Source organism: Planococcus citri, chromosome 4 (assembly GCF_950023065.1).
Source record: "Planococcus citri chromosome 4, ihPlaCitr1.1, whole genome shotgun sequence".
In the NCBI taxonomy this organism is placed as follows: domain Eukaryota; kingdom Metazoa; phylum Arthropoda; class Insecta; order Hemiptera; family Pseudococcidae; genus Planococcus; species Planococcus citri.
This window is the reverse complement of record NC_088680.1, coordinates 64,601,753-64,618,423: the sequence shown is the minus strand read 5'-3', so window position 1 is coordinate 64,618,423 and position 16,671 is coordinate 64,601,753. Positions and strand designations below refer to the sequence as shown.

The window sequence follows — 16,671 nt, the reverse complement described above, 5'->3', positions numbered from 1 at the left end:
CTTGGAAAAAAAGGGCACAACTGTAGATCTATTAACGATATTTGGAGCTCATGATGTTTTAAAAAAAATTACCCCCCCCCCCCCCACCCACCTGATCGCATGTGTAATTCATTTTTCAAGAATCTGAAAAATTTGAGAAATTGGTCTGCAAAACCTGGAAAAGTCAGGGAAAATCATTTCCAGAAATGAGTAGACGCTCTGTCATTCTAGCCAGCTTTCCAAGGTCATCTGCCTGCATATCTAGCCTCTCAAGGTCATTGACCCATATGTCTGTCTTACCAAGTCTGCCTGTCTAGCCTGTTTAGGTCATTGAGCTGTCTTTCCGGCTTTCCAAGATCGTCTGTCTGGATTGTTGAGGTCATTGACTTGCCTGTCCAGCTTTACAATGTCTTTGGTTTGCAGAGCTAGCCTCTTAAGGTCATTGACCCATCTGTCTGGCTTCTGAAGGTCATTGACTTGTCTGTATAGCCTCTCAAGATCATTCTGTCTGGTTTTTCCAGGTCATCTGTCTAGTCTCTTATGATTATTGACCTGTCTTTTCGACTTCTCAGTATATTTTCTCTCAAGGTCATTGACATGTCTGTCTGCCTTCTGGCTGTTTAAGGTCATTTATGTGTCTCTCTGGCTTTCCAAGATCGTATGTCTACCTATCTGCTTCATTGTCGTCTGTCAGTTCGTCATTTTAGGTCATTGACCCGTCTGTCATCTGGCTTTTCAAGGTCGGTCGTCTGTCTACCTGTTGGACCTCTCAGCAATTTAATTACTTACATATTGTTTCAAATTCTTATGACTTGGTATTTACCAAGTTCTTGAAAGTCAGATCAAATATTGTAAGATCAGATAAATGCTCTTAGTATTGTAATTTGATCTATTTTTGTTTGTTTTTTTTTTTTGTGAGATTTTAAAAGTCTGATCTAATTTTTAAACATGACATGATATCAAAATAACCGTTTTTTTTTCAAGTCCACAATAATGACGAGGATTTATTGCATACTTTTTCCAAATTTTTAAAATTCAGATATTAGAAGAATTGAACCTTTTTTTCAACATTCCTGTGATCCATCTTGATTTGACCACACCTCATGAGATCCCATCGTAGGGCCATTTTTATCTGTTTGATCTGGGCCGATTTAATCAGGTCGAATCTGTGCATTTCCTTATCCATTCTGAATTCTGACCAGACCTGATCACTTGATCAGTGATCTGATCCATTCATACCATCTTACTATTGTAAAGTTAAATGTGTTTTGTTGTTTGCAAGTTGATAATGAATAATATTAATTCCTTTACTTTGTTTTTTCTCATTTTTAGGGCTTAGAATTTCGAATCCGTAAAATGGAAGAACTATCGGAACAGACATTGTCTTCGCTAAGCGTAATCCACCGATTCATGTCAGCTCACAGTAACATCGGCCAATCCGGCGTCGACGTTCATTCCATCCCCGAAATGAGATTAGATTCGTCCGTGTTCAAAAGAATGCGACACACCAGCGAGCATTCCGAAATATTTTCCGAAATGTCAGACGGCGGCGGCGGCGGCGGTGGCAGCACTAGCGGTGGCGGTGGTGGAGCTAGTGGTGGAGGCGGCGGCTGCGGCGGAGGTGGCGGCACTTTCGCCCGAAATAACATGATGCTAATGCCGTTTCCAAATGTCCGGCGCAAAGGACCAGTTCGTTCAATGACCGAAGTACGACCGAGTATCACGAGCGACTCTTTCTACACTTGCGACGTTACTCGTCAGCTAAAAGATAGCAAAGATCCTACGAACATTGGCGGAATTCCGATTACACGCGAATCTTCTCTCGTTATTTCCACCGCTGCTGCTGCTGTTGTCACTACTGCAGACGATGGCCAATGTAGCAAAAGGAGTAGCATCGTTACCGAAGACGTGGAAAAAACGCTTCTGGCTGCGCAGGTGAGTGAGAATTTAATCGATCTGGACGTTTCAGCCGATTCTTTTGTCTTTTAAGCGCCCTGTCGTAGAAATCTCTTTGTCTTCTTCTTGTAACACGTTGCTCGTCTTCAAATCGTGAATGATTTTCGAATTTCTCAGAGAATATCGTCCGAAAGGCAGAAAACAACGTCTTTTTCGCTAGACGGCGGCGAAGATAATACGCGAACGTTGATAGACGGATCGACGACCCTCGATGATGTGCAAATGAAACGAGCGTCCGGCTCGTTAGGATGTCTGGATCAGTACAAGTTGACGGCGACCGACGTCATCTCCAATATTGACGGTAGCGGCGTCATCAAAGGATTGGGTTCGACTCGTTCGGATTCTTGTAATTCGATCACCGAAGCGGCGATGGCGCCTTGTAGTTCGCGTACGGCTATTTGTGGTCCTGAACGGGAACGATCGGTGACCTGGGCCGAGCCACGTATCAAAGTAATTCCACCATCGAGCGGTAGATCCGTCCTGATGGCTATGCATTCCGAATACACGAGGTTTGAATATTTTCTCATAATTTTTTCTACGATCGAATTTAGTATCTGATTGCAGTTCACTTATCTACCTTGGTTTGTTTGTCATTTCAGTATTACCGACGAGCTGGAAAACATTTATGGCCTGCTGAGTCCTCCGAGGTCTCCTTGTTTACTGTCGCCTCCGAGAAGGGGCGAGAGCAGCTCAACGAACCATCCACCTATTCCCAAACAACGCACTAGGCACGCGTCTGAAATGTCCAATTCCGAAATGGCGGCTTTCTTGGAAAAGGAAACGCTGAGAGATGCCGAAGAGAGCGATTACCAGTTGATGGAAGATTTGCTTCAACATCGAATGGCGAAGGGTGGCAGTGGCGATATGGCTAGATTCGATAATAATGCTTTTTTCGCCACGGTATCTGATGAAGATTCGCGATCACAGGTGAGAAAAAAAAAACAAGTTGCTTACTACTGCCTTTGACCTATCATCTCTTGGTGAGGAAATTCCTGGAGTGGTGTTTTGGCTGAGACTGATTCAGAGTTTGGGATGTCGGATGAGGCGATGGGTAGTCGGAAATTTGGATATGTACTTAGTAATAAGGCATTATTAACGGGAGTTTCATGAGATGGAAAATTAATTCACCTAATTTTAGATCTGATCGGATAAATGAGGACTGTTGGATGTGCTCAGATTAATCAGGCCCCTTTCTGCCTTTCAGATCGGATCAGATTGATTTGGTATTTTTTTATATCTCTGATCAGATGAATAAGGTCTTTTCAGATTTGATTAGATTATGTGATCAGATTGATCAGGACTATTGAATCTGATCAGATGGATCTGGTTTCTTCAACCTTCAGGAAATTGAGAGAAAAAATATAAAATTACTCATATCTGATCAGGTTAATCAAGGTTTTTTTTTTACATTTGATCAAATTAATCAGTTCTTAGATCGAATTTCTTTAGATCTGATCAGGTTTCACTTATACCTATTTGGTAAGATTAATCAGGGTTCTTCTGATCTAATCTGTTCAATCTAGTTTTTTTTCTCTCAAAATGTGATTGGATTGGTTGTGTTTTGTTTAGATTTGATCAGACAAATCTGGTCTCGATAAATAATATCCGATCAAATTAAGCAAATTGCTTCTACATATAATCAGGTTACTTTGGATCTGATCATAATTTAGTTTTTTACATCAAATCACATTAATCGAGGTTTTTCTGATCTGAGCCAATTGGCCAGGTTTCTTTCAGATGTGATCAGATTGATTAGGTTTTGCTTAGATCTTGTCCGAATTGACCAGCTCTCTTCAGATATGATCAGTTTCGTTAGATTTATTTCAAACTGACCACATTTATCAGATCTCTTCTGATCTGATCACATCAATGAAGTTTTTTCTGGATCTTTCTAGATCATAGATCTAATCAGATTAATAAGATCTGTTTTGATCCGATCAGCTTGATCCGGTATCCGTAAATCTGATGGATCTGGTCTCTTTAGATCTGATCAGATTATTCAGTTGTTGTTGTTGTTTTTTATACAGAGATAATTATGATTATTTGAATTATTGAAAGTTACTCAGGTCTCTTCGGATGTGATCACACCAATCAAGATTCTTCTGAATCTTTCTAGAGATCTGATCAGGTCAATTCAGTTTCCTCCAGATGTGATCAGAAAAATCAGATATTTTTTAGTTCTGATCAGATCAATTAAGTTTCTTTTAGATTCGGCAAATCTAGTTCCTTTTAAATCATTTTAGATCTAATCAGATTTTTTCCATTTTTAAAAAAAAAAATATTAGGTATTAGATTATTCAAGTTTTTTTTTTAGATTTCCTCATATCTGATCAGATTACTTGGAAATCGGATATCTGATCAGATTTATCAGACATCTTCAGATCTGATTCTGATCAGATTTATCAGAAATCTTTAGATCTGAACAGACGTATCAGAAATATTTAGATCCGATCAAATTGATCAGAAATCTTTGGATCTGATCAGATTTATCATAAATATTTAGATCTGATCAGATCAATAAGAAATCTTGAGATCTCATCAAATTAATCAGAAATCTTTAGATCTGATCTGATTTATCAGAAATCTTAAAATCTGATCAGATTACTTAGAAATCGGATATCTGATCAGATTTATCAGACATCTTCAGATCTGATTCTGATCAGATTAATCAGAAATCTTTAGATCTGAACAGACGTATCAGAAATATTTAGATCCGATCAGATTGATCAGAAACCTTTGGATCTGATCAGATCTATCAGAAATATTTAGATCTGATCAGATCAATAAGAAATCTTGAGATCTGATCAAATTAATCAAAAATCTTTAGATCTGATCAGATTTATCAGAAATCTTAAAATCTGATCAGATTACTTAGAAATCGGATATCTGATCAGATTTATCAGACATCTTCAGATCTGATACTGATCAAATTTATCAGAAATCTTTAGATCTGATCAGACTAATCAGAAATCTTCAGATCTGACCAGATTTATAGGCAATATGTAGATTTGATCAGATCAATAAGAAATCTTGAGATCTGATCAGATTTATCAGAAATATTAAAATCTGATCAGAATAATCAGACATCTTCAGATCTGATCAGATTAATCAAAAATCTTCAGATCTGATCAGATCAATCAAAAATCTTCAGACCTGATCAGATTGATCAGAAAACTTTAGTTCTGATCAGATTAATCAGAAATCTTCAAATCTGTTCAGATTATTCAAAAATCTTCAGATCTGATCATATTAATCAAAAATTTTCAGATCTGATCAGATTAATCAAAAATCTTCAGATTTGATCAGATTCATTCAGAAATTTTCAGATCTGATCAGATTTATCAGACCTCTTCAGATTATTCCGGTGTCTTCTGATGTGATCAGATGGATAGGATCAGATTTATCAGACATCTTCAGATCCGAATGGCGAATCTGATCAGATTTATCATGTCTGTTTTAGTCTGATCAGATTGAGTAGGTCTCTTCACATATGATCAGATCATTTTTATATATGATTACTTATTTGATTACTCCAGTGTCTTCAGATGGGATTGGATCAGATTCATCAGATCTCTTCAAATCTGATCACATCAATCAAGTTTCTTCAGGATCTGATCAGAACAATCCAAGTCTTCTTAGATCTGATCAAATAAGTAAGATCTCCTTTATGATCAGATGGATTTGATTTCTTATGATCTGATCAGATTTTGTTTATATCTCAACAGATTGATAAGGGTTCTTCTGATGTGATCTGATTGATGAGATTTTGCGTAGATCTGATCACATTACTCAGATTTCTCAAATCTTAGTATGTAGATTAAAAATGAGGACTCTTGGATCTAATCAGATGAACCAATCCGCTTTTTTCTGAATATTTTTGAATCTGATTCATGTTTTAGTCTGAACAGACTAAACCAGTCTCTATAGATCTGATCAACTGAATAAGAAATCTCTTTTATTTGATTAGATTGATCAGGTCTTTCCGTATTTGATCAGATTGATCAGAGTTCTTCTGATCTAAATAATCAGTGTTTTTTTTTGTAGAAGTGATTAAAATCAGGAATTGCTTAGTTCTGAATTCTGATCTGATTGTTCACATCTCAAGTTTTAAAAAAAATATTTTTGTCAATTTTTTTAGATTTTATTTTGAGTGAGATGAAAAAAATATTTTCATCATCATCACCTAATTTTTGAATAGGTTTCTCAACGCCACTCGAAGACACGACCTTCCCTCCCTCCCTCCCTCCCTCCCTCCCTCATCCTCATTTCAATCTAAATTTTACAAAAATTGTAAAAATGATGTGACATATCGATTGTTACTAATTTGAAGGCGAAGAGTTCAAATATTGGCTTAGTTTTTCGATTCGACACCTCTAAATCCCCCCTCCCCCTCCCCCAACAGTACTTTTACAAGCGTTGGTAAAAATCAAAAAAATTAAAAATTACGTGTAATATGTCGTTTGTTAGGTTTTCGGGGTCGTCGAGTTCGAATTTTCGTATATTTTCCGGATGTAATCCTGCTATGCCCCTTCAGCCCCCTCCCCTTCATCATAGAAAAACGTTTGTAAAAGTATAGTGTGACATATCGATTCCTGCTAATTTGCGGTCGCTGAGTTCGAATATAGATTTATTTTTTCGATTCGACCCTGCTGTATCCCCCCACGCCTCCTCAGTCTCTACTTTTTTTTCAATTTGTTGTATTGTATATTATTCATAATAATTCTTGGCATAATAATTTCAGGCTCGTTTGCAACGAAGCGGCGCCATCGAAATTGGAGATAATCAAACCGACATCGACGATACACATTCCGGCAAGATAGACATTCACACTGATCCAGCTGAGCTCGACTCTGCCTCCGGAGATGTCACTCTCACCGCCGAATCATTGTCTCACGTTCAACCTTCACCTCCACAGCAACAACAACAACAGCCACCACCGCAACAACAGCAGCAGCAACAACAACAACAACGTCAGCATTTTTCTATCGAGATGCCTTCGACCGATTCTCATAGAAATGATGATTTGTCTGATAACATCGAGACAGCTTGTTAAATGTATAGACAACTTTTGCAAAAATTATCGATAATTGGTTTTATTCGTCATTACAAATCCCTCTGTGTCTTTAACAATGTCTTAAAATCGATTTCTAAAAGAAAACGAGAGGATATTTTTGTCGAGATCTCAAAATATGTTATTCTGAAGAAGAAAAAAAACACCATTTCAATTTTCAAGTAGATTTTACTTGAATTTTCACCAATTTTGAACATAAAACATACGAACAATTATGTATTTATTTTTATCTATAGATTTGAATCGAATTCAAATACACACCTTTATATTATGGTGTTCCCCTAGGGATCAAAATGGTCGATGTCGATGGTTGAATCGACTCGCAGTATTTTTTTTTTTCGAGCAATAAATTCAGTGGGTACTGGCTTATCCTTTTTTTAAAAATTTTTTTTGTCGATTTCATTTTTTTTTTTAATTTTTTTATTTCAATTTATATAAGAATATCGAACATATTTTATGCTTGCCTAAGGTTTAGTGCACCAGTGTTTTATGTATCTTGAATTACCTAATTCTCATTTATGTATTTTTCCCCTTTTATTTATTTGTATCCCTTTTCGTATGCAATTTTTTTCTTTTTTGATAGTTTCACGTGTGTTATTTGTGCAATATAAGTAGATATGATTGATTTTCAACATATCGATCGATAGATAATATTTTTTTGTCTGTCTATTACCTTCTCTAGTATGATTGTGGTCTTATATCGTGATATTTTGATGAAACTGATTCTTCCCTTACTTTAAAATAATGCTGAGTACAATCAATCTAATTTTTTTTTTCTATTTCTTTCTTCATATCTTTCATTCACTGATATTCGATGGTTGTTGAAAAATTTTCATAATAATAATTATTATTATAAATTTATTTATTCTGTAGGTAGATTATCGTAGTGTACTTAGTTATCCGTTTGTCTACCATTGCTCTGCTATTATTGTCATCGTTGCGCAATCGATGAATATAAAATTATAAGATCTCTACTTAATACCTAATTTACCTATAGTGTATTTCGTCCCCTTTCCCCCCCTTTTTTTGACATCGTTTCGTGTATTTTTTTTTTCTTACGAGACGAAATTTTATTTTATTTTTTTGTGTTTTTTTTTCTTGTGGATCGCGGGTCGATAAAGTAATTGAGAAGGTCTTGTCTCGTTTGATTTTTTTTTTTTTTAAATCAAATTGCTTCAGAGGAATATAGAAAACCTAGTCTAAGTTGATACTCAGGATGCCTTTTTTTTTTTTTTTTTTTTTTTTTTTAATTAAATTTTTGAAACACCAATTTTTACCTGACGAGACTTGACTCTTGATTTTCAAAGTAGCGTAAAAGTAGTCGCTTGATCGCATGGACACCCTATTTTGTACTTAGTAGGTGTACTTAAGTATACATTATTAGCCTACCTATACCTATATCTATAATTTTTTTTTTCTAGATCCATGCAAATGCGTATTCTGTTTATATTTATGATTTTTTATTCCTTCATAGTAGTGCGCTGTGATATTGTTAATTTTATTATTATAATTATTAGATAGCATCATCATCGTTGTTCAAATTCCCATTATACCCATTTTTATTTTTTTCGGTAGCTACCTATCTATTTTTTTTTTTTACAACTTTTTTCAAACCAGTAGCGAAAATATCTGTGAATGTACTTAACTTACCTATACCTACCTACCTAAGCGTATTTGTAATTTTTACCGGATTACGATAGGTGTATTTTTATGTTGTGGTAATACGAGACAAATATTAAGTGATAGCTCGATGTGGTTGATGATGATTGCGTATGTATTGTAAGTGTGTAATAAGTACCTAAGCGTTAGATATACGCTAGTGTTACATTCGTGATTTTTATTTCGGTACTTATTTTGATTATTTATTTACTTATTTCTCTTGTTATTTTTGTCAATTCATTGTGTACCTACCTACCTATCTATCTACCAATAGCAAACATATTTTGCATTCGAAATACCTTTTTTTGAAATTTTTATTTTTCATTTATTTACTTCTACTACGACTATCATTACGATTATTTTGTTTACGTATTTTATATAGGTGTGTACTTAAGTACCTACTCGATTTTTAATTCATTATTACCAAGATTTTTTTCTTTTTTTTTTCAATTTTTACATTGTCCTCGCTGTTACGATTCTCTTTTTAGGTGAATGAATTAATTCAATTTTACGTTGAAGTTGATGCGTAATTTTAGATAATTACTGTAATGCATTTAAAATGTTGACAGAATTTTCGGTAAATTGATTGATTTTTTTTTCGATATTCATAATAAAACGTTTCGTTTGCTGTATTGTTTTTATTGTTTTAATGGAAATTGAATGATAGGTCGATATTAGTGTTATCGAATTGGTTTAAAACCACTTCAATTCTCGAGATAATTGATAATTTTCGTTTAAAATCGGCGATTTCACCCTTATATAATTATTCGATTATGAGAAGAACATCACCAATGGATTCTCCATGTTGAGAAACCCAAAAATGGCCGATAAATCGCAAATACTTTTTCAATTTTCTCCATTTATTTGATGATTTTTGAAGCTAATGAGATTAAATATCGTGCGAGGTATCGAAATATATGTTTTTGAACCTCCTGAACACGAATTTGACATTATTTCTGCGCTAAAAGCATGAGAAGCTCACGGGGAGGGGGTGCAAAATTTGAAAATTGATCAAATTGTCATGTGAGGTATCAAATTATGTATTTTTAAACCTCCCGAACACGAATTTGGCATTATTTTGGCGCTAAAACCATGAGGGGTTGAAGGGGAGGGGGTGCAAAATTTTAAAAATTGAGTTGAATCGAAAGAAAACGGTGGTGAGTAAAAATAAGTATACATACTTACCTATTTACGTTGCGTTGAAAATGAAGATTCTTCTTAAAAACTTGAAAAAAATTATCAATTTGAAATATCATCACGATTTTATACAACTTTGAAGACAATAGGGGCATCCGGAGGGGGTTCGCAGTATACGTAATATTTATATGTGAAATCGTCATTTTGAAGTTGTAATTGATGTTTTTCGAGGATATTCTTTACTCGAAATGCGTCTAATGCTGGAAATGAACACCTAATGAGTAATTTATCAGTCGTAGACATATTCTCGATGCATTTTCTAAGGTTTTAATTAAAATTTCAAGTTTAATAACGTGAAAATGTGCATATTTTTGACTATAATACATCGACGAATTATAAAAATTATCTTGCGTAGGGAAATAAATGAATAAAAAGGAATATAAAAAATCTACAGAGCATACAAAAGAAAAAAACAACATCGAAAATGAAAATGAAAAAAAAACAATAAGTACAGAATAATAACAAAAGATGCAAGAAAATAACATCTTTGCAAATATCCTCATAATGAATACTGCGTCTTTGGATGTCCCATGGGCTAAAAAGAGTACAAAATAAGAATATTAATTTGATCATCGATTTCGAATAACAAAAGGTCATAAATTTGGATAGGGTATTAAAAGCACAAATACCAATTAATAATAAACATTAGAAACTAAAGACTATTTTACAAAATATTGTTTAAAAAATTAATTTCAAACATTTATAAATTTTTTTTTTAGAATTTTTGATTCAAAATACCTCAAAAAATATCTAGTTTACCTCAATGAAGAATGAGAGGGTGTAGAAGGGAATATTATCATTTGTTTACGTTATTTTTTTGTCAAATAATATCATCATTACTCTAAGTTCTTTTCTACTTCCGCGTAGGTTTGGATCGCTGATTCTAAAGATAGTAGCAACTCTGAGTCATGCGGAAAATAATTGTTCGATTTCAAGAACGAAAGTTGATCTATATATCTTGTTTTTTGCGCTTTAACCGTTTCTTTAATACATTCTCGATTTTCCCATTTCTTCTTTGAATGGGCATTGACCTAAAAACAAACATGAACATGAAATTAATTCAAAGCGATGTAAATCAGGGAACACTGAGTGATATCTTACTCGCTCGATATATTGCTCCATTTGTAACTCGTATGGAATGTCATCTGGTACTGGCGATACAGTCTCTAGAGGGTCTGTCTCTAAAATTCGACCTGATACTGATGTTGGAATTTCTGCATTAGATAACTCCTTCAATCTATGAAAATAATAACGATAAAAACGTGCATCATCGCGCGTGTAGGTGACCTATATAATTAAATTAATAGTTTACCTGCAAGCCGTGTTTGACGATTTCGGTAAGGATTTGCCATCGTGTAAAACTTCTTCAAGAGGGCGAAACGATTCATAAGATATATTGACAGAGTCAGCAAGTTCAACGTTTTCTTCAACCTGCAACCAAGTCGGCATGATTATCTTTTTAAAATACCACCAACAGATTTTGTAAATAGAGAAAAAAACGAGCGTGTGAATAATTACTTTGATACGTGGAAAAACAGCGCTATCGATTTCAAAGGAGGTATTCTGTTGTTCTTCAGGAATTTTTTTACTTCTTGAAAAAAACTTTGAGAAAGTGGATGCACTTTTTTTTCTTCCTAGTTCTGCTTTTTCTTTTTTCTTTTTATCACATAGTCTCGTTGCTCTTCAAAAATTAAAAAACGCAACTAATAAATTGAAAAAAAATCAAATACAAAAGCATGCAAATGATGAAAAAATACCCACTCAGAATCTGAAATTCGCTTCTTGGTCTTTTCTATAATCTGGGTTTGCTTTCCTTTTATCGCTACCGGTCTTTTGTTTTCTTTTTCCTATAAATTAAATATTTCGTATAGTTTCGGAGTTTCATAATACCAAACACCCATAATAATGCAAGGTTATTGCATGATATCACTTACTTTTCCCTGTGGTTCTTTTTCCTCGCCATTTCCTTGGATTTCCTCCAATTTGATTTTTTTTTCTTCGTTTAATTTGTTATTTGACGTACCAGTTGCAAATGATTCTTTATTACTATAACTCCCATAATTCTGCAACAGACAATTGAAAATTATAATACAAAAATTCCAATTTTGAAATATACATTCGACCATTATTTGACCTCAGATACCTCGATTGGCAAATTCACGCTTTCCTTAACTGAATGACCGCCATAGTTTTCATTCTTGGGTTTAATTTTCAGCCAGTTCCATAACGAACCTTTGGCCATACCTCTGCTATCTCTTTTCAAAAACGATTGAGATTCAGTTACGATGTCCGAGGAGTCAAGTTGGGTGTTTTTCGACTCTTCTTCCTCTTCGCGCTTTCTTTTATTACCAATGACAGACATCGTCGTTTTTCTGGCCGGTGTTGATTCGGACATCAATCGAGCTATAAAAAGAACATTCGTTGAGGAGGAATACTAGAGAATCAAACCGTGTTTGTGTTTAACGTACCTTGTTTTAATTCTTCTTGAGACATTTCGGTAGTTCCTTAACTTCGGTATTCGGTAACGTTCGTAGCTATAATAACATAGCCAATAACTACATAAATTGTTAGTGGTACTCTTCGCCAGGAATACGATTATAACGAATAAATATTTTATTTTATATTACTACGAAAACCAACCTACAGCTCAAAATTTAACGACTCAACTTTCAAGCTTCTGAATCTGAAGTTTCCTTATCAAACTGCAAAAATTTAAAATTTTTGATAAGAAAACTACTCCCCGTTCTCCCCGTGAAGTTGACGTGGGTGTGAGCTTTTGTAAATTTCAAAATCAATTTCTACATTTCATAAAATCATAATTCATTACAATTTTAGATGAAAAACTACTTTTTATTAAGAAAACTTTGTAACAAAATGTAACAATTCACTATTCGGTCAAAATTTACTTTAAAAATGAATTTTTTAAAAGCGAATAAAAGATTCCCAATTCCGGTTGCAGCTAGTTGCAAGGATCGCCATCAATCATGAAAAAATTGAAAAATTCTCTACTAATGTCTTTGGTCAGGTAGTGTTGGTACCTTGTCAATTCTAAAATTTCGCTCAAGAGTCAATCAAAATATTTTTGATCTGATAAGACTTATCAAATCAAAAATTTGATTTTGCAAATTGCAGCCTCAAATTTTAATTTTATTAATAGTTGTCGTTGTTGGTGAACGGTTCTCGACTGATTTTGTGAATAATTTTGTGTCTTGCGAGTAAAGGTAACAGAAACAATACAATACGATGGATCAACATGTTACAATATTCTTAGATAAAGCAAAATTCCTTGAAAAAAAGGTTGAAGATTCTGTCAAAGATTGGGATGTATTGAAGACTAATAAGTGCAAAACATTTACGGAACAATTAAAAGATTATGAATTGATGATATCAAATTCATTTCTCTGTCATGAAAACTTGAGGGAAAGATCGATTGCGCTCGATACGAAAATTTCATTATCCTACGAGGAAATCCGAACGATTAATTCATACATCACATTTACGAGTCGAAATGCCAGATTAAAGGAAGCCAGTAAAAGCAACGATTTCGTAGATAACGAACAAAATCTGTTGGACGCGACAAAGAATTGCGAACTGTTGCTCAGAGATGCGGAAAAAATTCGACATGATGCTGTAACTTTCGGAGAAATGATTGATACGAATGTGAAATCGATGAAAGTTCAAAAGAAACAAGTGCACGATATGATTGAAGCACTAAAAACGGAAGCATTACTTACCAACGACAACTATAATATGACAGCTGCTGAAAGATTTCGTGAATTAGGATTCCAAACCGCGACTAACATCTTTAACCAAGAAGTAATCACTAATACCACTGAAGGGTATATTAAATCGATTGACGATAAACTGAAAGAAATTGAAAACATTCTACGGGCAGCCCAATTACTAAGAAATCAAACGCTGGCACCAGCGCAACAGGACGAAGCGCCACTCAACGCATCACTGCAGGCCGCAGGGACACTGGCCGCGGTGGCGGTTCCCGAACACTAACCCAGTTGACATTAAACCATTGACGATGATACTTTCAGTATCTGATATCATATTTTTGACGACCAAAAATCACTGGGAATTGTATTTTGGACGAATCATATTACGGTGTAAAATTATCGATGAAATGTGTCCCTGATGGCTTTTCTTTGAACAGCAGTCTCACATTAGCCTGGTAATATTAACTTTCTATTCAGGATTTTAATTTAAATTTGTATTTTTCATTTCGTTCGGTTACGTTGCTGAATAATTTACCCTATTATAAATTTAAACGTGCTCCTTTTCAATTTTAGGTAATCTTCGAAAAATGGCTCTGATTACTCGCTTGTACAATCAGGAGACGAAGGTCGCCGAAAAGTATCCGATAGTTATATAGAATGGACTTCGATTAAGGGAGAGGATGTTGCGTCTTACCATTGCAAACTTATGCTTAAGAAAATGGTCTCTGATAAAGAAGAACTCATACCGATAGCCCAAGAATACTTCGAAGTGCAAGGTACCTATGATTTTGTAAAATGGTTTTCAATTTCATAACGCCAAAGCCACCAAATTCTATTCTCTTATTCTTGTTCACGTTCTTGGAACGTTCAATTCATCGTAGCAATTGATTCATTTCTTATTTCAGCATTACCTGTGGCAGTACCCATACTCAAAGATTTCACTGTAATCGAAGGTAACACCCTAAACGTAACGTGTGCAATTGCCAGTAAAGCAAACGGTGTTCAGTGGAAATACAGTGAGTCATCGTTGTGAATTATTCGTCAGCTTACATACGTATTACTCGTAATATTGCATTACAATAATGTGTACTTGAATTGTGTAGTTGATGATGAGAAAAACGAAAAGCCCTTGATGAATGGTACCGATGGTCGAGTAGAAATGAGACCTTTCAGAGGAGTAACAGATGCTACAGTATTGATCCACAACGCCAATAAGACACTCGATCGCGGAACGTACAATTGTACAGCCACCAGCGTCTTTGGAAACAGTATTGCAGACGGATCGTCGTATGTTAGAATTAAGAGTGAGTATTTTTGTGATACGACGATTGAACGTATAATTGAACGATACCACTAAACGTATAATTATTTTAGGCAAATACGCTGCTTTGGGTCCATTCTTGGGTATCGTCGCCGAAGTGATTATCTTTTGCACCATTATCCTCATCTACGAAAAGAAACGAGACAAAACCGAAATGGAAGAAAGTGATACCGACCAGGGACCAGAAACGTGAGTTTTCTCGTCGTACCATTTCACCAATTTATAGTCAATAGTCTTCTGTTTTTTCATTGTGGAATCATTTTTAAAAATTTTTGTTCGTATTGCAGAAAAAGTAGCCCAGATCATGGTCAAGACAGCGTCAGGTACCAAAAGTAATTCGGCCAAATTGAGCTTTCAACACGTCGTTACCATTACTACCAATTTTCACCATTTCTGTGATATATACGTACTAAATTGAGATTTTCGTATTCGAGGCGTTTGCTCACTTTAATATTTAGGCCTACGTATTGTTCGATATCTTCTGTTGATATTTTAAAATATTATTTTCCTTATGTTTTTTTCCTCATTTCCGTTCTTTTCTTTCTTCCCATTGCTTATTCGATATTGTACTGTTTGCTCCGGTATTCATTTTTGTCTTTTCTTCCTCTTCTTACGTAACAAATTTTACTTTTCATTATCTTACTTACGTATTTTTTATTATTTTCATAAGAACTAACCATCCCTACACCGTGTTGATTGATGCCTTTTGTTTTATTTTAAGTACGTGTGTATTATTACAATTTTTCTCCCATCTTGTAAAAAGCTAGAGCTATTAAATAGGTATTAGTGTTGCACTCATGCGTTGACATGGAAATTATCAGAGAAGTACTGTCGTCTTGTTCAAATTTGACCGCTGTTGAAGTGCGAATTGTAATATTGTCGATTGATTCATTGCCTCTAATATCGTCTTAATTTCATCTTCAAAATTGTAAATATTCTTTAATTTTTCCTCGTGTCAAGTATACAGAATGTGGTTCGATTGAGACCAATGTTAATTGAAATACAAGCTAAAGTTGTATTGTTTCAATATTAATCGAAGTACTTAATGACTCGAGAAAAATCAAAAGTCTAGTATTTTCAAATTGATAAAATGAAAAATTGGAATGAATACATGTTGATCCTTGTTTTTTTTTCAAATTCACATTCGTCAGTCTTTTTTTATTGTGTAAGTACTTGAGTTACATCGTTTTTGCTATAAAGTTCATATTTTTTTACTTACTTTTTTTTACAAAAATATTCTTTACGTGTAAAAAAGCTATTTACTTTTTACCCTCTTCGTTTTTTGTTTTTTTTAATGAAAAAATAGCAGCATTCACTGATGGTACTCAGTTCTCTAATCATTTCTCCGTCAACTTTATGAGTATTTTCATGCGTGTGTTGTATTATACGTTACTTATTATGTTATTGTTCTGTTTTTCTCGAGTTTACTATGTCGTACGATATTTTGTGATAGACCATTTTATTAGTTTTTCAAGTGTACGTGTATGTACTTACTCTTTACCTATTATGTTTATTCTGTAATTTGATAACACATTTTGACTCTGATGTAATTCTTTATCCTTACATCATTTCCCATACAAGGTATTTTCTGCTCATTTTTTTCTCTGTAAATTTCACCCACAATCCACGTAATTTGAATTGTATCTAAATAATTCAGCATTGTCTGTGAAGAATTTTAATTGTCTGATTTAATTTGTATCGAAACTGTTCTCGTATGACAAGAAGTAAATGAGAATGTAAAATACCCTATTTTCGTTTTTGTT

At 34.3% G+C, this 16,671-nt stretch overlaps 3 protein-coding genes across 13 annotated transcripts in view; 2 read left to right on the top strand and 1 right to left on the bottom strand.

The window, feature by feature from the left end:
• The window catches only part of Trpm (transient receptor potential cation channel, subfamily M), a 91,396-nt gene extending 82,101 nt beyond the window's left edge, over positions 1 to 9,295 (top strand). For all 6 annotated transcript variants that reach the window (XM_065362635.1, XM_065362637.1, XM_065362640.1 and 3 more), the window contains 4 exons: positions 1,312 to 1,914; positions 2,053 to 2,444; positions 2,535 to 2,862; positions 6,677 to 9,295. In XM_065362635.1, coding sequence (XP_065218707.1) covers positions 1,312 to 1,914; positions 2,053 to 2,444; positions 2,535 to 2,862; positions 6,677 to 6,988 — 1,635 coding nt within the window. In that variant the 3' untranslated portion in view covers positions 6,989 to 9,295. The remainder of the gene's footprint in view (positions 1 to 1,311; positions 1,915 to 2,052; positions 2,445 to 2,534; positions 2,863 to 6,676) is intronic.
• LOC135844436 (uncharacterized) lies at positions 8,228 to 13,738 on the bottom strand. 5 transcript variants are annotated; one of them, XM_065362645.1, is made up of 9 exons: positions 13,597 to 13,738; positions 12,331 to 12,396; positions 12,006 to 12,265; positions 11,797 to 11,925; positions 11,624 to 11,709; positions 11,381 to 11,543; positions 11,175 to 11,293; positions 10,964 to 11,099; positions 8,228 to 10,893 (listed from the first exon to the last, which is right to left on the bottom strand). In XM_065362645.1, exons 2-9 carry the CDS (start codon positions 12,353 to 12,355, stop codon positions 10,699 to 10,701), a joined length of 1,113 nt encoding a protein of 370 aa, XP_065218717.1. In that variant the 5' UTR covers positions 12,356 to 12,396; positions 13,597 to 13,738; the 3' UTR covers positions 8,228 to 10,698. The 5 variants fall into 5 exon arrangements, with proteins under 5 accessions (XP_065218717.1, XP_065218718.1, XP_065218715.1 ...); XM_065362646.1 differs by lacking the exon at positions 13,597 to 13,738 and adding an exon at positions 12,507 to 12,618; XM_065362643.1 differs by lacking the exon at positions 13,597 to 13,738 and adding an exon at positions 12,503 to 12,617 and having other exon boundaries at positions 12,331 to 12,417.
• LOC135844439 (basigin-like) lies at positions 12,949 to 16,653 on the top strand. Of its 2 annotated transcripts, XM_065362649.1 has the most exons (6): positions 13,844 to 14,042; positions 14,161 to 14,363; positions 14,493 to 14,603; positions 14,691 to 14,891; positions 14,962 to 15,097; positions 15,196 to 16,653. In XM_065362649.1, the coding sequence occupies exons 2-6, from the start codon at positions 14,294 to 14,296 to the stop codon at positions 15,242 to 15,244; spliced, it is 567 nt and encodes a 188-aa protein (XP_065218721.1). In that variant the 5' UTR covers positions 13,844 to 14,042; positions 14,161 to 14,293; the 3' UTR covers positions 15,245 to 16,653. The 2 variants fall into 2 exon arrangements, 1 of the variants encoding a protein (XP_065218721.1); XR_010558528.1 differs by lacking the exons at positions 14,691 to 14,891; positions 14,962 to 15,097; positions 15,196 to 16,653 and having other exon boundaries at positions 12,949 to 14,042.
• The last annotated feature ends 18 nt before the right edge of the window (positions 16,654 to 16,671 follow it).

Bases quoted from the DNA above. Each gene is read 5' to 3' on its own strand.
- LOC135844436 (XM_065362645.1), bottom strand. From the start codon at position 12,355: ATGTCTCAAGAAGAATTAAAACAAG. The intron at 12,266-12,330 runs GTACGTTAAACA...TTCTTTTTATAG, and splicing joins TCAAGAAGAATTAAAACAAG to CTCGATTGATGTCCGAATCA. The intron at 11,710-11,796 runs GTAAGTGATATC...TTTAATTTATAG, and splicing joins AAAAAGAACCACAGGGAAAA to GAAAAAGAAAACAAAAGACC.
- LOC135844439 (XM_065362649.1), top strand. From the start codon at position 14,294: ATGCTTAAGAAAATGGTCTCTGATAAAGAAGAACTCATACCGATAGCC. The intron at 14,364-14,492 runs GTACCTATGATT...TTCTTATTTCAG, and splicing joins AGAATACTTCGAAGTGCAAG to CATTACCTGTGGCAGTACCC. The intron at 15,098-15,195 runs GTGAGTTTTCTC...TTCGTATTGCAG, and splicing joins ACCGACCAGGGACCAGAAAC to AAAAAGTAGCCCAGATCATG.